This window comes from Crinia signifera, chromosome 3 (assembly GCF_055691185.1).
Source record: "Crinia signifera chromosome 3, ASM5569118v1, whole genome shotgun sequence".
NCBI lineage: Eukaryota > Metazoa > Chordata > Amphibia > Anura > Myobatrachidae > Crinia > Crinia signifera.
The window spans coordinates 107059937-107082022 of NC_139219.1; the positions used below are offsets into that span (position 1 = coordinate 107059937).

The following is a 22086-nucleotide window of genomic DNA, read 5'->3' on the forward strand; positions in this document are numbered from 1 at the left end:
AGTCGACATGGACACAGGATTAAGTGCCCCGCGTGCGTTTGCTATGCTTCCCACCATGCTCTAGTGGATGGTAGGGCATGAAACACCGCCTGTCGGCACATGTCGTGTCAACATGGACACCGAAACGTACCACCGCATCCCCTCGCATGGCTCGCCATGCTTCGGGCACACTATTTTATTCTCCCACCACGCCCTAGTGGATGGTAGGGAATGAAATACCGCCTGTCAGCACATGTCGGCTCAAAAAACATTGGAAAACCAAATGTCGACCTAATGCTTGTGTCGGGCTAATGACCTATCGACCTTGTCGCCATGCCCCCCCACTGTGTATCCTGCTCCTCATGTGCTCCCTCCTGCAGCCTCCTCCCCATGTGCCCTCACTGTGCAGCCTGCTTCCCATGTGCTCCCCCCTTCAGCCTGCTCCCCATGTGCTCCCCCTGTCCAGCCTGCTCCCCATGTGCTATCCCCTGCAGCAGTGGTTCCCAAACTGTGCGCCTAGGCTCCCTGGGGTGCCTAGGAGCACTTACAGGGGTACCTCAAATTATTTATGGGCAATGGATGACATTTAAGCACAGCTTATTTCATTAAATTATTATTTTTTTAATCTTGGTAACAAACTTTGGCCTAGGGGTGCCCTGAAAAATATTCTGATACTCTAGGGTGCCGTGATTCAAAAAAGTTTGGAAACCTCTGCCCTGCAGCCTGCTCATGTAATTAAAAGTGCTGTCATGGGAAGAAGTCCACAGCAGAACAGCAGATCAGACAGCTAGTAAACTGACTTCCTGGTTGAAAATGATGGTCACATGGTGTGGTCACATGGTATGTGACATCATATTGATACGAGTAAAGAGAAGGAACTAGACACTACCCAGAACACAGTGAGAGGTGTGTGTTGTTTTGGTTCTTACGTACTGAATTTTGACAGATCACATATAGTTGGTTTTGAAGTTGCAGATGTCTGCACTGCAGGCATGACCCACATACGGCTTTGTGTCTGGTTTCTAACGTTAGTTGTAGCAGATAGTATGTGTAGTCCTCCCTAACTATGCAACACATTTCCTGTAACATAGACACGTGTTAAATATAGCTATGGTTCCAGCAGATGAAAACCCATTTAACTGTAGGTGCTCATAATATGGGGGGCTGCTATATAATTATTGGATAAATGCAGGAGAATAGTTTGTGTATGGAAGACTGGTATGCAGACTAGATGTCTACTACAGAACAGTGGGGGCATATTTACTAAGCCAATCTGTTACTAATTGCCATACTACAGGCTGTGTTTGAAAAATGTCAGAAGCTGATTGGTTGCAACTTCTTTCTGGCCACTTGATCTCTTTGTCGTGGCTTATGCAGCCCACACACGCGCCGATGCCGGCAGTGCGATGCTGTACGATGGGGTGCGCGCTCCCGCGGCACCTCATCGTACAGTACAAAAAGTATGTGCTGCACATACTTTTTGTACTAGCTTTTTCTAGCACAGCATCGCATCGCATCGCATGCACATCGTATGCACAAGGCATACGATGCGATGCTGTGTGTGCTAGTTAAGCCCACAACGCACGCTGGAATCGGTGCGTGTGTGGGCTGCATTAGTCATACCTCCCAACTTCTGTGCTGATATGCAAATGAGGGTGCGGCTTATGCTAATTAGCCGCAACATCATTTTCATACGAGAATAGACGCTGTGCGCATGCGCACAGCGTCTATTCTATTAGATTGGGGGGTCTCCCAACTGCCACCCCCCGCAGCGGGACAATGCCTGCCGCGGGAAGGACAGCGGGACAGGACCCAAAAATCGGGACTGTCCCGCTGTAATCGTGACAGTTGGGAGGTATGCCTTAGTACATTTGCCTCTATATGCTTTCATGTTACTTTAACATTAGCAAATCATCCCTCTCTAAAGGTCCATACACACTGAGCGTTTTTGCCCAGCTTGTATACACAGCGATGATGGGGTAAATCGCTGGGCTGAAAATTTCTCTGCATAAAAACACTGAGCGATTTTCCCGGGGGTGGGGGGCATATCCCCCCATCATAATACCAGCAGATGAACGGTGGCCGAGTATGATGCAGAAGCGCGAATAAGTGCTCATCGCCGGGCCGTACACACTGGGTGGCTTTTGAGCTGCTTTACACTCAAAATCGCCCAGCGTGTATGGGCCTTAAGGGGCGCATTTATTAAAGGCTCTACAGCCCGGGATCACATTGCAATATGCGATCCTTTCGGATGAATGTATGTTCCCTGATGCAGGGCAGGGGCTTCACCGGGGGTCTGTGCATGCGCAGCTATCGCTGACCGTACAGCCCCGCCAGCGGTGCAGTCTATAGCTCATAGGTCAATAGGTTCTTGCCATCTCAGAATGGCGGTAGCCCTCGGACCCAATGTGATGCTGCCTAATATTCATACATCGAGCAGCATCGCATCCCCCATAGAAACCCATACCGGGGAAGGAGTCATTGCACCAGGGATCGGAGATTCCTGCTGCGGTCCCTCCATGATATGGGGGATATTTAATATCTTTGACTAATTAGCTGCAAATATTATATGATAAATGGACCCTTAGCTACTGAATGAAAGTACTAATCCTGTTGCCCTTTGGATAACTAGAATCTACCATACTAAGGGCATAAATCTAGTTCACTCTTTCTGACTAAATCCTTCTTAGATGGACAAAACCATGTACAGTATGTGCCTATGCACATCCTTGCTGGCGGGTCGCCAGAACGTACGCGCTGGCGACCCGCCAGCAGCCTCGCCAGCGAGGAGACTGAGACGCGCGTGCGTCTCAGTCTCCGTCGCTAGCGTGGCGGAAACCCTGTCCGTCTCCGCCTCAGGGAGACGGACGGGGTTAGGGGGGGGTTAGGGGGGATGCGGGCAGGTGGCGGGGACCCCGGGTTACCGCCGGCAAGCCGGCGGGGACCCGGGGAAACGTTTGGAAGCGCCGTCGGAAGGGGGCGCGCGCGCCTCTCGTGCGCGCGCGTCCCCTTCTCACGATCGCCATGGCGCTGGCGGGGGATGGCGGCTGGCGATGCCAGCGCCATCCCCTGCAAAGATGGGAACAGACCCATCTGTACACTGCAGATGGAGCAGATGTTACTTGTGCAGAGAGAATTAGATTTGTGTGGGATTTTACTTCAAAGTGAGATCTACCTTGTATATTGCAGTGTAAAAATAAAGCAGCCAGTATTTACTCTGAACAGATACAAAATAACTCACCCAAATCGAATTCTCTCTGCACATTTTACATCTGCCCCCCTGCAGTGCACATGGTTTTGTCCATCTAGGAAGGATTTTGTCAGAAAGAGTGAATTAGAATAAGGCCCTAAGGCACTTCTTTTTAATGCTGTGTAACATTGTCCTCCATGTTGGTTCCGGTTGATAGATCTACAGGGGGAAATTTACTAAAGGAAATGTGTAAAAAATAGGTGTATTTGTATCCAGAAATACACTTATTTTTGACATTTACTATCCCGAAAATACGGCAATTCGTATTCGTATTGATGTGCTATCAATACGAATACGAATTGTGGTATTTTCGGGATAGTAAATGTCAAAAATAAGTGTATTTCTGGATACAAATACACCTATTTTTACACCTATTTTTTACAAATTTCCTTTAGTAAATTTCCCCCACAATGTCTAAAAAGATAGTCAATAGGTCAACATGCAATAGGTCAACAGGGTGAACGTGTCGACATTACTTTTTCATGAATTTTTCACAAAAAAATGACTTGTTCTTACTTTACCATCCATGTTGGTATAGAGCAGGCATTCCCAACCACGGTCCTCAAGGCATACCAACAGTGCAGGTTTTGTAGATATCCAGGCTTGAGCACAGGTGACTTAATTAGTATCTGAGGGATTCTGATTAAACCATCTGTGCTGAAGCCTGGATATCACTAAAACCTGCACTGTTGGTGTGCCTTGAGGACCGTGGTTGGGAAAGCCTGGTATAGAGGGAGACCACGCAAGGGTACACATTACGCTAATTGGGGGTCCATGTTAACAGTTGTCCACATTGACACAAAAATGTGTGGACACCCCCACGCATAACCTGCTTATGTATGGTAAAGGACAGTTTCCTGTAACAATGTGCTGAATATTTAGCAAGATTAAAATATAAACTTTCATATTAACACATATCTTATTTTGTCTCTTCTTGGTGACTATCCTTGCTTTCTCAGATGCTGGAATCTAATCCTCTCACCACGTGTCTGTCTCCAGCAGTATATAAGATGGTGTGTGAACTTGGATTTGAGGTCCAAGGCAGTGTTGATATATCCAATATTTTAGACGGTGACAATCAGGTGTGCTGGCCCACAATCTGTGGGAAGGTATCACATCTGGCAACAGGTCAGTTTTATCGTTGTGTACATTGGTGGAGAGATATGTCACTCACTGTTATCACCTGAAACTCTGTGATGTTGATGTTAAATGAACAGTGCTTCCCTTCTATCTAAAAAGGAATAACGGCACAGAGCTGGTTACCACCTATGCAGATGGATAAGCATGGTGGTGAAGGTGTTGCCCTATCCTCCTGCTACTCCTACCAAATCATTATCTTAGATTTGGTAGGAGTAGTACCCCTTTTGTTCTATTGGCCTCTTACAGCCTCTTAACATTGAAGCAGCTGCCATATATGGTCCCTATCACTGTTTTTTTTTATCATCCAGTAGGGAGAACAGTATGCATTACGCTGGGTAGAGAGGTGAGGTAGCAGTGCGGACACTAAAGGGTTACACATTTGTACCCAGCATGCTCCACTCTCGCCTATACCCTGCCCCCGGCTTACCAGTTTTTTGCCTTTGGTGGATCCTATACTTTCTTTTCACAGCCTGCCTTTCCTCATCTTCCCGTTCAATGTTACCTACTCTGACTTCCTTCTCACTGGCATCTGGACAGATAAAAATTGGCACTCTATTACATTTGGCCCCCTGGATTGTCTACAACCACCTTACCATCTTTCTTTCCTCCGACTCCCTTCTTAACTAATTTCAGTCTGGCTTTTATCCGCTCCACTCCACTCCACTCCACCAAACCTGACATCGCTAAAGTATGCAGTGATCTTGGGCCTAATTCAGACCCGATAGTTGGGCTGCGACTTCGCTGCCCAAATAATTATAGAACTCTTGTGCATGCCTACGGATCATAGTCTCCCTGTGCTTAAAAGCCAGTATCAGATTTTCAATGCTAGCCTTATGCAGGGAGACTGACAGGCAGACAGAATTTGGGGTTGGCACCAGGCGGTTTTAAAGGAGTGATGAGGGAAAACACAGACAAAACCAGCTGTTTTGGGGGAGAGCAAGTGATGGGTGATTGTGACAGGATGTTCAGAAATTCGCAAGGCTGCAATGCGCCCCCCCCCTCCCCACTGCCTCCAAATCCAATTTCCACTATTCTCTGCTTATTCGGCTTATTCTCTGCTTATTCGGCTTGGTACATCTGCTATTGACACCTCCTGCTACTCCCTCGGTCTGTGTGATACTGCCCTCTCCTGGCTGTACTTCTATCTACTTCCCCCAGTGGAAGGATGCGGCGGCGCCCCCCCCATCGGCCGGGACGCCACACGCGAAGGTCACCAAGCATGCCCTGCTTGCTTCAGGCTGCTCCACTGCTCTACAGCCCTTTGCATCGGGCTGCTCCCCTGGCCTTACTAAAGGTGAAAGACAGTGGCGAGAAGGGCACCCATCATGCCCTGTTGGTGTGCAGAGTAGGGCTCCGGCCGTGATCCAAGGGAGCCCGTCACCCTCCCCCCACTCAATCTGGGTACAAGGAGGAGGCCTCGGAGGAGAAGGTATAGCTCCGGCACCGTCAGTGGTCCCCAGCCGTGTGAGGGCCCAAACTCAACCTCCTGCCCCGGCCTCACTGACTGACTTTCCCTCACTGTCTCCCCCTCTCCTTGCGCGTGCTCCAGCCAGGGCCCTGAGATGGTCTGTTGAGCCCTTCTGCTGCTACCCGTGAGCAGCATGATTAAGATGGTGCCGCATATGGCTGCCTAGGAACTGTGCAACTCAGCCACATGTACCCCCTGTGTGTTCCCCCTGTCTCATACACTGCATAGCAACCTAACTGTACCGTATCTATTTGTATTGTTACCTACCTGTCTGTTGTGGCGACCAGTGGCGCCGCTGATGGCTGCCTAGGTGCAGTGCAGCTTGGCGGGCATGTGTTCCCTGCGTGTAATGTCTCCCCCCCCTTCTTCCTCGCTTGAGGCTGCACTGTAATCCACAAAAAAATCCTAGTGTGCGCAAGCATACATGGCCAATAAAGATTCTGATTCTGATCTAATGGAAAAAAGGTAAATCTCAGTGTCACTAACAATAGGCGCTTTGGAAATAAAAGGAAAAATTTCTTACTCCCCTGTAAATGTCTTTTACGGTCCCCTCCTCTCTCCTGTGTTTTTCTCCTCTCGGGATATATGAAAGATATAAGGGAACACAACGCACGTATCTTCGTGCAATACTGAATGGGGTATTCAAGGGTTGTATACTATAATTTTTATGGAATAATGCAAGTATATGGACCACCGATATGTGGTTTTGGAGTGCGGAGGTAACCCTCCTACACAATCTACTCACAGTGGATCACTGGGAAAACAGCATGTCATGGGGGTCTTTTTCTCTCTCCACTCCACTCTTATGCTCCCAATGAATTTTCTAGAGCAAAAAGTAGGTGCTGAAGTAGATCTTTTAAAATGATTTTTATTCATAAAATATACAAATGAACATTGATAAAAATATGATGGGGGTACTTAGCTCTAATGGTTTGGTCAGGTATTTCCCAAGATGTAAAGTTCAGTAAAAAATCGGGGCCCCGATGTCCTTCCCGCTTCCAATAAGAGCCAGTCCCCAACACTGCAATGGCAACAGAAGAGTCCCCACCAACGCGTTTCGATCTGTTATAGATCTTTGTCAAGGTGTGTAGGTACTCTTCTGTTAGGGGTTTATATAGCACACTGATCATCTAATGTGTGGCAGCTGTAATGTATAATGTATTCATAATAAGTTCCTCATACAGACAATACGTCCTGATTTTACTAAAACATGCTCCGGGGTTCCGGCAGCATACTTCCTGGACAGTCCTCATTAGTACAATGTATATGTAATGGGTCTCCCATAGAGAAAAACGTTCTGGTTTATCTGAAACAGATTTCGGGGTTCTGGCGGCGTATTTCCGGGTATTTGCGATACGTCACTTCCGGTGACGTCATATCCGCCGCAGCTTTCATATCTAAGTATATGCGGCTCATCGTTTCCTGGGTATTGCGTTCCATTCTCTGGTCACATGACTTGTTAAGGTCATGTGCTTCTAATTCTCTGTTCTAGCAGCCATCTTCTTTTCGTTTTTTGCCGTGTAGTTGCGATACGTCACTTCCGGTGACGTCATATCCGCCGCGGCTTTCATTTACCTGGTGTATGAGGCTCATTAATTCCTCAATATTGCGTTCCATTGCCCGATCACATGGTTTTATCCGGTCATGTGCTTGTGATGCTCTATTCTGGCAGCCATCTTTTGTTTGTCTGGGATCCACTGTTCTGGCGGTCATCTTATGTTTGTCAAATGTCGATTTTGTTTAAAAATGGATCAAAGTTATTTCTAAAATAAAAGAATAGCAGTAGGGTGGTCTGCTTTGATTCTGTATGGTCTCCCTCTGGTGCGGTGTTTGTAGTGTACCAACGCGTTTCCCCGCCTCCAGTCACGGAATCAGCGGCTTTCTCCTTGAGAAACTAACATGACTGTGAATACCCTCAAGGGAAGTGCAACTCTAATTATCATGTTTTAACAAAAACCTCTGCATGCTATATATAGACACAACCGGTCGTGCATAATTCTTTAGATTATCTAATATTTTACAATTGTATGTATATTTATTTTTACTACTTACATGTATGTTTGATATGTTGTATGTTTTTTCCATTGTAGAGAGCAAATAAATTGCAAGTGCTGTTACCCCCCATATTGCGCAGTTCTATTTTTGTCTTTTTTTGCTTGCTACCTCGGGGCACTGAGCTTTCCCCCTTAGAACAGCAGCAATAAACGGGAAGCGACAGCATTTTCATAACTAGTTCGGGTTCACTGGTTTAAACTAAGTCACTTACTCACGGCGGAAGACTTTGCATTTTTTTGAATGAGAAATAGCACACTGTCAATCTGCAATCCATAATACATCCGCAATCTGCAATCCATAATTTGCAATTTATTCCACGATTGCACAGTTTGCGATCTGCCTCCATACACTACAGATATTTACCATTTATTTATTTTATCTTCACATAAGGATCTTCGGTACTTGTTTAGTTTCACGGCGGCCGATATATCGAATGCGATATTGGCCGATATATCAGACGATCCGATGTGATCCAATGCGATTTTATACCTGTTCATAACTCCACTATCCACTACGCATGGAGTTGACTTTATATAGTGTGGCGAGCGCAGTGAGCCACCGAGCCCGAAGCGTGGCGAGGGGATGCGGATTACTGCGCTCACCACACTATATAAAATATACTCCATGCGTAGTGGATAGTTGGGAAATCTGCAGTGGCGATTGGGATCACTTTTTGGCCACAATCATCAATTTGGGAAGCCCATACATCAGTAGTGGTTTATGGCAATCATATGTCAAATAGCCCCAGTCCATTGCTGATGTACAGTATGAGCAGCTTAAGTAGCAACAGTGATACCGAGTTTTATCATCCATGCCCTTAATCATGTAATGTGATGATGGTATACAAGATGAATATACTTTACAAACACACATGGTACGCATGGAATATACAACTTAAGGTGATACTGCACTTTTACAATTGTACTCAATTGTACTGATATCTTCTATATAAGGACTTATCTAACAAGGTGTTATGAGAATCGATGGCGGGTTTATTAATTAGCCTGTTTAGTAAGAAAGACAATTTACCAGACATGGAAGGTTAAACGTATGATTTTAAGGTCACCAAATATTGTTAGTTATTTCCAGACACCACTTGAATGCCAGTTCAGTAGGTATAAACCACAATACGCATGATTGGAGACCTTTTTTATTTCAACACCCACACACTCCCTCTTTTCACATTTGTCACAAAATTCTTTACTTGCTTGTTATTTTAGGAGTGTATTAATAAACCTTAGGATTTAATTTTGAATTTCTAGATTCCTAAAAGTAATGTTTAGTTTAACAATCTAATGTAACAATCAGTAAAGAGAGTTGCCATATAGACTAGTACTGTTTATTTTTGGGGGGGTTAAAATGTATTTATAACAAGTAATCCTAAAACAGTTCATATTTGGTTACCTATCTATGAATTGATCAATTATAATAAAAAGTCTAGACTATTTGCAAGTAACAGACTGCTAGTGATTAAAAACATTCTGTATTTGTATTTTCTGTCCAGATCAGGGTTTGGATTATGCTGAAAGTGTAAGGCAGCTGGGACCACTGTGTGACGCAGTTCATACACATCTAATGTCATTGTCTGATGCGAAGTATGAGGAAGCATTTCAAGATTATTTTCAGTGGACTAACAAGTGTGAGGTAAGAGGAAGTTCTCTGAATATTCTTTGGCACAAGTAACAATTCTGATGGTTTCAGTAGCCCAATTTGTATAAAGTTTTGTGTCTCATGCAGTCAGCGCTGTCCTGACAGCCCAGTTTATTGAGTGGATTTTTTAGTCCCTGTTACCTGAAGAACAAATTAAGAATATCAGTATGAGAGTTAAACCATTTAATAACTGCAGGAAAGAGATTTGTTTGTGGTGAGAAGATATTACAAAAATAGTGACTCCACATGTGTAGGGCTTTTTTAAATATAGATAAACTTAGTTCAGAGGCAGTATAAAATAAGGGGGTTACTCACTGCGCTGGAGTGAAAAAGAAAAAGCAGCTCAATTGGTTTTGAATACGTATAAAAAGTGGGGTAATGAGCGCTAATTAAAGATGAAAGGATTAAGGAAAGGAAAATAAGGAAAGGAAAATAAGTAAGAACAACACCTGAAATAAAAACGGGTAAGTATAAAATGCTTACAGCTCTTCTGAGCCGGTGTGAGTGTCCGTGGAGCGTGCTTACTATCTTTCCCTACCTCTGGTGTCAGCACCGAGTGTTGCGGGTTGGAAGATCAGTGTGCTGCGGCTGGTTGAGACGCCGCACGTCCTCTCTCTTATCCCGTCGGCACGATCGGTGTGTCTTGGACGGAGGGTGCCGTTTGAGCTCTGTTGGTGTGGAGCTTTCTTCTTGGGGGACCACGGAGCAGCCTTCTCTGAAGGCTGCTCCGTGGTCCCCCAAGTGTGCTCCCCACCCCTGGAAGAAAGCTCCACACCAACAGAGCTCAAACGGCACCCGCCGTCCAAGACACACCGATCGTGCCGACGGGAGAAGAGAGAGGACGTGCGGCGTCTCAACCAGCCGCAGAACACTGATCTTCCAACCCGCAACACTTGGTGCTGAAACCAGAGGTAGGGAAAGATAGTAAGCACGCTCCACGGACACTCACACCGGCTCAGAAGAGCTGTAAGCATTTTATACTTACCCGTTTTTATTTCAGGTGTTTTTCTTACTTATTTTCCTTTCCTTATTTTCCTTTCCTTAATCCTTTCATCTTTAATTAGCGCTCATTTCCCCACTTTTTATTAGTTCAGAGGCAGAACAAGCGAGTTGTGGACCCAGGTGCAAAAATATGGTTTGGGCCCTCCAAACACACACGTAAAAAATTCATTGTGTCTTTTTATGTTTTGTTTACGTAAAATTTAAAGGCAATTACACATTATGCCTCACACTGTAATGCCCATTACACATTATGCCACACATGTAATGCCCACTTTCCCTGAATGCCAATACACACATATGTCCACTACACATTGTTACATACTGTAATGCAATTTACACATTATAACGCATACCATAGTGTCCATTACATATTATGATGCACACAATAATGCCCATGACATATTATGCCACACATTGTAATGCCCATTATACATCATAACACACACTGTAATGCCTCTTAAACAATATGCTACATGTACTCCTGATTATACAGTTAATACCCCCATTATTGCCCCTTACAAAATGACCCCAGTAGTGTCCATTACACATAATGCCCCCAGCAGTGCCCCTTGTTTTGCAGCCCGGAGAGATAGCGAGAGAGGCACGCAGGGGGAGAGATAGGGGACTACTGCCAGTGCAGCGTATCGGGCCCAAGGAGTTAATGGTGCCCACCCGTTGCCGTTCAGACCGCATGCATGCAGCCGTTCCCGTTTTGTCAAAATTTGTTAGTGGTGCTACATTTGAAATGGTATCAGGCTTTGGCAGCCAATTATGATTGCGGGCTGACAGCCAGGGACAGAGTAGGCTGACTGTTGTCCGGGGTTTGGGATTGCTGTTTATACTACAGTCACACAGTCCCTAAGGGCTGTTTCACGCACTCCAATACAGATAGAACAGAAACACTGCAGTGGGCAGAAACAGTGGTGGCAATATAAGATGTGTCACCAAAAACATGAACTAGATACAAAAAAGCAAAAGAATAAAACCACCTGTGGTTGCGCCGACTGTGTGATTACATACATCAAATATACATATGTGCAATTTCAGACTCCAAATCTGACAATCTTTTAACAACAGTCAAAAGGGTTAGATATCCAAGGGAGGATATCGAAAAAAGACTCCCGGGTGGGGCACAGCCTTCTAATATATTCTAAATCTTTTAACAACGTAATGCAGATTTCTCATACATAAAAGATAAAAAATAAGTGAAGGATTTTATAGTGTAGTACAGGCATGTCCAAACTATGGCCCTCCAGCTGTTGTGAAACTGCTCATCCCAGCATGCCTTGCAATAGTTTTAGCATTCCCTAATAGCAAAACTGTGGCAAGGCATGCTGGGATGTGTAGTTTCACAACAGCTACAGGGCCATAGTTTGGACATGCCTGGTGTAGTAGGTCTGGTAATCAACTTAAAGTCCAATGGTTAAATGAAAAGGTTCTTAAAACTGGGATCCCCTATGGTCTATGGATCCGTGATGCGTCGCTTCTATGGATTCACTTTGAGTGCCTAAATTCTTATAACATATTTATTACTTCCTAGTATCATGCAAATGTTATAATTTTTTGATTTCTCAGTTGTTTCTTAGAGCATTGGGTGTACTGAAGAGCTTGGATGGAACACAAATCTCCTTACACTTGATGAAGATGACATCGTGCTTGGAGTTTTCTTTAGGGGATGTGAGTATTCCATCCCTTTTCTTTTCATGATCCGCTAGAATTGATGTGCACCCAAACCAATATATTATCAGTTTCTTATATAGCGCAGCAAATTCCTTTGTGCTTTACAATTGTAGACAGTGATAGAACAAACTGTCTAAAACCAGATAGACATGGAGTTAGGAGGGCCCTGCTGCAAGCTTAGAATCTTACAATATACAGGCAAATTGGCAATGATATACAAGAAAATGTGTTCTCTCTTTCATTATGGTCCGATAAAAGCAAAATTTCTTGGTGGGCTGTATGATATGGTCATAATATGGTCCCACAACAATGTTGGCCTAGGGTCAGGAGGTTGGGAAGGTAAAGAAAGAGAAAATAAGTGAGGCTAAGGGGGTTATTTTGGTTCTTATTTTGGCTCTTTCTGACAAATTCATTCTTAGATGGACACAACCATGTGCACTGCAGGGGGGCAGATGTAAAATGTGCAATGAGAATTAGATTTGGGTGAATTATTATGTTTCTGTGCAGGGAAAATACTGACTGCTTTATTTTTACACTGCAATATAGATCTCACTTTGAAGTAAAACCCCACCCAAATCCCTTGCGGGGCTCGCGGTGCTCGGCACGGAATACATGTAAAGTAATCCGCATCCCCTCGCGGGGCTCACTACGCTCGCCACGCTTCGGGCTTGGTGGCTCGCTGCGCTCGCCACACTATATACAATCAACTCCATGCGTAGTGGATAGTGGGGTTATGAACAGGTAAAAAAATAGCATCCGATCGCATGCGATATTGCATGCGATATATCTGCCGCTGTGAAACTAAACAAGTACCTACTTATCTTATAGTTCACTTTGTATGTTAACTTTGTTTTAGGTGTATTTAACTGTTGGTAAAAACTGTCCTTTCTTACTGAGAGACCTGCTTGCATCAGAAGAGCTAGCGAAAATCTTTGGTAAACCAGTGGTAAGTTATTACATACAATAATGTTTACATTATTTAATGTGAAGACTGTATCGTGTACAGCAAAATGTTTTTATAAACTTAAACATTAAATGAGACTTCTGGCCTCCCATATTCCAACACTGCCTCTTCTCCTATAGTCTGTTGGTTTCTATGGCACGAAAATGTGACTAGTAATGCAAGAGATCACCGCCCTGGCTCACAGGTCCCAATGATCTCCTTTCAGTGTTAGATAGGGATCATATACTATATTGTTATTTAATTTTCTTCTATTTTTGTTCTTGTTTGTTTTATGTGGTGTCTGCATAGTTTATGAATCTACATTTTGTTGTTCTCCTTTTCTTTCTGTGCTCCCATACTTTAACATTTTTGAAAACTTTAAATACAAATGATCTCTGATTTTGTTTGTATGTATGTGTGTATATATATATATATATATATATATATATATATATATATATACACACACACACACACACACACACACACACACACACACATAGTTGTGCTCATAAGTTGTGCTCATAAACTCACAAACTTTTCTTTCACTCATGGTTAGTGGTTGGGTGAAGCCATATATTGTCAGACAACTGCGTTTGCTCTTTTAATCATAATGACAACAGAAACTACTCAAATGACCCTGATCAAAAGTTTACATACCCCAGTTCTTAATACTTTGTATTGCCCCCTTTAACATCAATGACAGTCTTTTGTGGTAGTTGTGGATGAGGCTCTTTATTTTCTCAGATGGTAAAGTTGCCCATTCTTCTTGGCAAAAAGCCTTCAGTTCCTGTAAATTCTTGGGCTGTCTTGCATGAACTGCACGTTTAAGATCTCCCCAGAATGGCTCAATGATATTGAGGTCAGGAGACTGAGATGGCAACTCCAGAACCTTCACTTTATTCTGCTGTAGTCAATGACAGGTCAACTTGGCCTTGTGTATTGGATCAATATCATGTTGGAACGTCCAAGGATGTCCATGCGCAGCTTCCGGGCTGATGAGTGCAAATTTTCCTCCAGTACTTTCTGATAACATGCTGCATTCATCTTGCCATCAATTTTGACCAAGTTTCCAGTGCCTATGTAGCTCACACATCCCTAAAACATCAGTGATCCACCTCAGTGTTTCACAGTAGGAATAGTGTACCTTTCATCATAGACCTTGTTGACTCCTCTCCAAATGTAACATTTATGGTTGTGACCAAAAAGTTAAATTTTGGTCTCATCACTCCAAATGACTTTGTTCCAGAAGTTTTGAGGCTTGTCTCTGTGCTGTTTGAATTATTGTAAGCAGGATGCTTTGTGGCATTTGTGTAGTAATGGTTTTCTTCTATCAACTCAACCATGCAGCCAATAAGTGCCTCCTTATTGTGCATCTGGAAACAACCACACCACTTTTTTTCAGAGAATCCTGTATTTCAGCTGAAGTTATTTCTGGATTTTTTTCTTTGCATTCCGAACAATTTTCCTTGCAGTTGTGGCTGAAATTTTTGTGGGTCTACCTGAATGTGATTTGGTTTCCACAGAATCCCTCATTTTCCACTTCTTAATTATAGTTTGAACACTGCTAACTGGCATTCTCAATTGCTTGCGTATATTTTTATATCCCTTTCCTGTTTTATACAGTTAAATTACCTTTTCTCACAGATACTTTGACAATTATTTTGCTTTCCCCATGACTCAGACTCCAGACACGTCAGTGCAGCACTGGATGAAAGATGCAAGGGTCTTTCAGGAGACCAGAAACTCACTGACCTTTTATATATATATACACACACACACTGATTACAAGCAAACAGATCACAGGTGAGGATGGTTACCTTTAGTGGCCATTCAAACCTGTTTGTGTCAACTTGTGTGCATGTTATCAGGCCAAAATCTCCAGGGTATGTAAACTTTTGATCAGGGTCATTTGGTTAGTTTCTGTTGTCATTATGATTTAAAAAGAGTAAACACAGTTGTTTGACAGTAAATGGCTTCACCCAACCACTAACCATGAGTGAAAGAAAAAATTTGTGAGTTATCAGTCATATTATCTGTCGAATGGCCAGAAAATCACAAATTCTGCTAGGGTATGTAAATTTAGTAGCACAACTGTATATATAAATATATATGTCATGAGCCATTATTATGGCTCATTACTTTCATGTCATTTCTGTGGTCTTTCCAGTCTGTTTCTGGTAATGGACTCTCTGGTGGCCTCTGGTGGTGAGTCTGTGCCTTTGCAGCATAATCCGCTGTGAGTTGCTCTATGCACAAGGCGGTGGTATAATGACCTCGTTATCCTAGCTTCAGCTGGCAGCATTAGGACTGGGGAGCTGGGCTGGATCTTTCCCAGGTGATTGATCACTTGAGCCCTTTTTAAGGCATTCTCCCCAGCACTGCCCCACCGGTGATCGTTTCCTGTTTCCTGCTGGTCACCTGTCAGGTTACTGCTCTGTTCGGAGCTCACCAGCCATCTGCTGGTCCTTAGCCTGTTTCTCCCTGGTCATAGCCTAGTGCAGTCTTTCCTGGCCTTTTGCAGTTTCAGCCTGCTTCCATTCTATTCTGGAATTCTGTCAGTCTGCTCCTGTCTGTCTGAGCTTGATTCTTCCCATCTACAGCTGCTGGAAGTCTCCAGGTCCACCCGTACCTGGGTGAGGTCATGTAAGTGCTCCATTGGAGCCTGGTTCTGTCTCTTTATTCTTGTTATTGGGCAAGCAGCCAATTCCCTTTTGTCTCATTAATTTGGGATTATCTCTGTTCAGTCCTCCCCAGTGTGGCGAGGCACGTTGTTCTCCTTGGTTTGGTAGTTTTGGGGTACCGGTTTATTGTGCTATTGTTTACGTTATTGGTTAGCTGTATTTCCAGCATAGGTATTGCTGGAGGTTCGCCAGGTGTCTGCCACTAGGTCACATTCCCCGTCCTTGGCCTGGTGCTGTTAGGCAGGTTGTTTTCCCAGGTAGGCCCTTGTAGTTAGATCTTCTCTTGACACTACCTCTGACGATCGCTGTCACCTTGTCACCTCCTAAGCCCTGGTTGCACCGGAGTTGGGGTGACTTAATTCACCCCTCCAAACATGGCGACTTCCGCAGGTTTCAGCCATATATATATGATGTAGATGGCGGCACCCACAGGATGTGAGGAGGAATTCACACCACAGAACTCAATGGTTCCAGTCTTTTATCAAGAACAATTGCATAATATATATGTGCCCTCCTAGAGTGATAAGACACCTCAAATGTAGGACAGGTTCGTATAGGGGCACCCGGAGGCAAATGAATATAGACAACAAAACTGCGGTATGCAGATCAAATGTTTTCGATGTTTATTATTATAACATTGTCATATATATATATATATATATATATATATATATATATATATATATATATATATATATATATATATATATATGAGCAAAGAGGATATAGAGTGCGCCTTCTGTTGTATCACCACCACCACTTTAAAATTCAGATGGAGATAAACACTTTCATAAAACAGAGTTTTTTCAGTCACAATAACCCGACGCGTTTCGTCACACAGACTTCATCAGGGGTGTAACATACATGAATCAAATAGGCATAAGCTCTCAATTAAAAACGACTAGGCTGGTTCCTCAGTTAGTTCTTGAACCGACTAGAACAGTATCTCAATTTCAAAATGGAACGGGGCAAATGGGCGATATGGAGAGGTTTTTGTCCATCAATCCTCTCGATAGTACAGCTGTGTCTCCCAAGCTGCCACTCCAAATAGCTGCAAATACTATATATATATATATATATATCCAGATGAAAAAAGATGGCACTCCAGGGTCTTTTCAATGGTGATAAAAATATGTATTTCACAGCATAAAAACGGCCAATGTTTCAGGGCTACAACACCCCTTTGCCAAGGCATACAAGTGAATAAACTGCAATCAAACAACAAACTGTGTGGCTTACCCTTAAATAAGGATGGCACCGAGACCCAATCTTCCAGCGGCTGGCGCTCGCCGCAAACCCCGCTGCCGGAAGTGTGTCAGAGCATGTGTGGCATAGTTCCGCCGGTAGTCGCTGGGGTGTGTGGAACACAAACTCCCTGTTGTCAGGGAGACGCTTCCTGGAACAGAGTATTGCTCCTTGCTGTTAACGGTATGCGTCAGCCATCGGGTTTCTTCAGAGCTCGGTGCTGTGAATCAAACATAGTGCATATTGGAAGTGAATCGGTATACATAATAAAGTGAAAGGAATAAGATCTCCCTGAAGGGAGAATATAGTGAAGATAAGGAATTAATGAGAAATAAACATTAAAATGGTGACCAGTGGATCGATGCGCAATAGTCCTGGAATAATTAATTTACGAGATGATAAGCTGAGCATGCAATAATTATATCACCTTTGCAAACCTGTAGCCTGTGCACATAAAAGAAAATAGGTTGACAGGTGTAAAAATAGGAAAGGCGCAGGATAAAGAAATAAAATGTAGAAAGGAAAGCCTCATGCATTTGACAATGGTGTCATGATATATTATACTCCGAAAATACAGTGTATTATCAAACTGTAAGCTGTAAGCAAATCGCAATGTCCATGGTCTGTTTATCAGACCTTGCTTAATTCAGAGGGTAACTAGAACACTAAGCAATATTAGGGTGAAAAAGGAGATGGAAAATGGTCTATTGTCAGAAAACCTGGAATGGATATTAATTGAAGCCAAATTCAAAGAAACACAGACAAGGATAACCGGTCATTAAGGCCCCATGGTTTTACAGTGTTGAGACAGTGTATCCATCTCGTCTCCAGTTTTAAAAGGCTGCCGGCTCTGTCTCCTCTTCGGTTAGACGGTGGAATGCGGTCCAAGATGATGTGTTTAAGGTCTGTCAGACTGTAGTCAGCCTGCACAAAGTGTTTGGCCACTGGTTGGTCATTGCCTCACCCAGACAGTGCTTGGCCAATGGCTGATCTGTGGAGCGCCATCCGTTCGCGGACTGTTCTCACTGTTTTGCCCACATATAGCAAGTTGCAAGGGCACTGAATGATGTAGATCCGGTGTCGTTTGGCATGACAGGACATGTTTGATGGAATACCGATGGAGCACCTCTCATTTTTGCTGGCGCTGCGCCAGAATCTGGCGGAGAGGCACCCCATCTGACTGAGAGACATCTCAGTTTCCCGTCGGCGGGGGGTCGGGAACCTTGTCCGTCTCCGCTTCAGGGAGACTGTTAAGGGGGGGGGGGGGGGGCGGCAAGGCGGCGGGGACCCGGGGCGACCCTCGGCAAGGCGGCGGGGACCAGGGGGGAGCCCCGTTGTAAGGCGACGCGCGCACATCTCGTGCGTGCGCGTCCCCTTACAGCGGCTGGTGGGGGATGGCGGATGGCGAATCTTCCGCCATCCCCTGCAAAGAAGAGACCCGCTCCATCTGTAAGTGCATTTTGTGGTGGGATGCATAAACTTACAGCCTGTAAGCATGTGTTGACAAGTAGTGCATCCCAGGCATTTATAGCATCCTGGCACCTGGATCAGAAAATTTACTCTGGCTGTAGAGGTCGTCGAAAAGCCTGTAATATCATTATGCACAATCATGTCCTTGACACTTCTACCCTTGGTGTGGCAGATCATTGGTCTTTTGGTCATCAAACTTGGAAGACTTTTGTCAGTCTTTACGATGGGCCATATAGTGGCTCTCAGGAGAATGGCACTGGAGGTATTAAATTTGGTGACAAACGGCAGGATATCTTGGCCTTGGTTGGATTGAGGAATCCGTAGCTTGCTTAGGAAGCAACAAGTTATTTCTGTCCATAGTGAGAACTTCATTTTTCTGTTCCAGCAACTGTTCCAGGTGCTAGCCTCTGCTGGTGAACTTGGACACAAAACTATCCAGAACTTCTGGTAAAGTTGAGCTGTCACTAGTAATTCTAGCTGCCCTCATCATTTGCGACGGCTCTTGCCACGCTTCGGGTTGGCGTTGATACTGGGGGTGGCATTGACAATGTGGGTGCACTTAACATTGTAAGCACCCATCAGGGTGCTTGTACAATTAAAAATCGCATTGCATCGCATACCATTTGCTGGCATGCGATGCTATGCGATATTTTATTGTCGAAGCACTCCTGTTAATTTGACGGAAATATCGCATCTCACACATCGCACACCATTAAGTACGGCATGCGATGGGCGCAGTGCTCGGAAAAAAGTACCCTATATATCTATATATCTATATATATATTGCAATTAACATCACTTAATAAGAAACGCTTATTGCCTTGCTATAGAAGGGGAAGAAACCTTAAGGACATGCTTGTCCATACGGACATTTCCACTTTTCCTCATAAAAAAAGCCAGGGATATACAAATGGGGTGTACCAGATGTTCCTACCTTAAAATGGGATTATTTCCTACATCCATCAAGTGGTAAGAAAATACCAATAAAGTATGTCCTTATTATGCCACCACACATGTAGGGCCAAATGTAATAGGGTGAGTTTCAGAAAGTGAGAGATTTTGGGAGAGTTTTCCCATTTTTTTTAAAGCAGCAGTCAATTACATGGCAAAATCAACCTGGTTTTGCAGTGCTGCTTTAAAAAAAATGCGAAAACTCTCCCAAAATCTCTCACTTTCTGAAACTACATTTGGCCCGTAGTTTACTACATTCGTTGCCCTTGCGCAAAACTCTGTATTGGGAAAACCACATGCCAGTTCAAAGAACGGATGGGCCAGCATAGAAGCGCCATCCGACTAGCCCTATCTGGAAAGAATGTCGAGCAACCCGTAGCCAAACATTTTAAGGAACAGAAACATAGTTTAGCGAAACTGCACTACAAAATGATAGCTCATGTCCCCTACAATCAGAAAGAGGGCGACCGCAATAAAGCTCTGTTGCGTAAAGAAACCAAATGGATCTCAGAACTAAACACACTAGCCCCCATGGGTTTGAATGAGTACCTTTGAGTACCTTTCATATACATGCTTACTATAATGACCTTTAGGATCTAGGGTGTGTTATGTTAGTGTTCCCTTTATCTTTTTGAGCAGTATATATGTATATATATATATATATATATATATATTATGTAGAGAGGGGTGGTAGAGGCACTCAGAGTCTTATCAAAACTCCATTTAATGGAAAAATGGTGTAAAGAAAATCCCAACGTTTTGGGGTGCTTAAATCCCTTTATCAAGGGGGAAGAAGAGTAAAATAGAAGAAAAGTATACAAGGTGCACCAAGAGGTGTACCACCACCAGCTTAGTTATATTTTTAAGTGTGACAATATATAAGACTTTTTTAAAATGTTTAACACGGTTAACGTCTTAAAATATATAAAAAATAATAAAAAATTATTTTTAACACATTTCATTCCATTTGGTCCAATTTCATTATTCACAACAATAAATATCATAACCCGACCCGTTTCGTCATCATGACTTCATCAGGGGTAAGTATTCATTAGTTTTAAAATAAATTAATAAGATGTACAAGTCAAAGCAATGTGCGGCTCTTGGACTCCTTAGAATTGCGTGAAATCCAAATGGTGTCAAATGTAGTTCAAATTTTCTGCATAATTTGCATTCTCGGGAAGAAATCAGCTATTTATCACGTTTGTCAGACCAGGTGAGTTTTAAACAAACTTCAGACAAGTGTAATCCTCCAGAGCAGATTACACTTGACATATATTGTCACACTCAAAAAGATAACTAAGCTGGTGGTGGTACACCTCTTGGTGCACCTTGTATACTTTTTTTCTTCTATTTTACTCTTCTTCCCCCACTAACAGAGGGACATATAAGGTTGCTGTCTTCATATAATCAGCGCATTGAAAGGGTTAACTTTCTATCTATCTATCATGTCAGAATAAAGCAGAGGAGGAGCGCTCCATAGTGTAAAACTGACATTTATTAAAAAATCATCACGCCCTCTGACAAAGTTTACTACAAAATGTGTTAGAGCGGGGTTTGGTGGCGCCAGCTCCACTCATGCCTGTTTCCCCCCCACCGCGTCTGTTCCTGTTTGGATTCCCTGACACGCCGTCTCCACTAGTGTGGCCGGCGTGGGTCTGTGTGCCTCCGCAGTGACCCAGATGGTGCTAGGAGTGTTGTCTGGCTATTTCAATTTTGAACCTTGTGGTAACCAGCCCACAGCAGTTACCTATGTGGTACCAGTCTCAGTTGGTTGTACCTATTTAAAACGATTTAATAAATGGCAGTTTTACACTATGGAGCGCTCCTCCTCTGCTTTATACTGACAGATACTCCACTCCTGTGAGTCCCGGGAATCTTTTGGAGGAAGCTGCAGTCCAGAATTGGGACTTGAGTGTCCTCTTGATTTATCTGTATTTTGTGTTCTTTGTGGTTTTAAAGAATTGTTTTTTTTTGTAACATACTCTGCATTTTACTACCTAGATGGATTTGTTTAGGGTCTTCCTAGGATCACCAGAGAGTCTAAACCTCCGTAACATCTTGTGGCATGGATTTGCATCACCTCATGAAATTCCACCAAAGTGAGCAAAAATAACAGTGAAACTTTGTATGTTGTAACAAATTTTTTTATTTAGATGTTCTAGAAATTTGGTTTCTTATTCTGTAACCCGGTTTTAGAGGATTTTACAGGTTGAGGATTCTTGAGGTTATGCATGTCTCCTATTAATAACCTTTTGTTACTGACCCCTCGTACTGGTGCTACTCAGCCACTGACTGTAATATTTAGTTGTCGTCTCATCCTCCAGTTATCGGGTGAACAGGACAATTAATGCATAGCCAATAAATTGGATAGCCCCTGGCGTTTCCAATAGCCACAGGAAATTACTTTGAGTAAATGGATACCCGCCTTTGGGGCTGAAATGTTTCAAAGAACACACATGATTTATCTACTTTATACTCTTTGGGGGTATTCAATTTGTGCCAGTTTTTCCAACAGTCTGATTTTCACCAGAATTTACATTCTGCCTATTCGATTGAAGTAATAATT

General features: G+C 43.5%; 1 protein-coding gene across 2 annotated transcripts in view; it reads left to right on the forward strand.

Moving 5' to 3' along the window:
* Window positions 1-22086, forward strand: part of ERMARD (ER membrane associated RNA degradation) — a 118612-nt gene continuing 96526 nt past the window's right edge. The window contains exons 1-6 of one of the 2 annotated variants that reach the window (XM_083176362.1): window positions 1-885; window positions 4189-4357; window positions 9397-9536; window positions 12120-12221; window positions 13081-13170; window positions 21522-21619. In XM_083176362.1, the coding sequence (XP_083032488.1) occupies window positions 4189-4357; window positions 9397-9536; window positions 12120-12221; window positions 13081-13170; window positions 21522-21619 (599 nt within the window). In that variant the 5' untranslated portion in view covers window positions 1-885. Of the gene's footprint in view, window positions 886-4188; window positions 4358-9396; window positions 9537-12119; window positions 12222-13080; window positions 13171-21521; window positions 21620-22086 lie in introns of those variants that run through there. The other variant, XM_083176363.1, reaches the window with a different exon arrangement.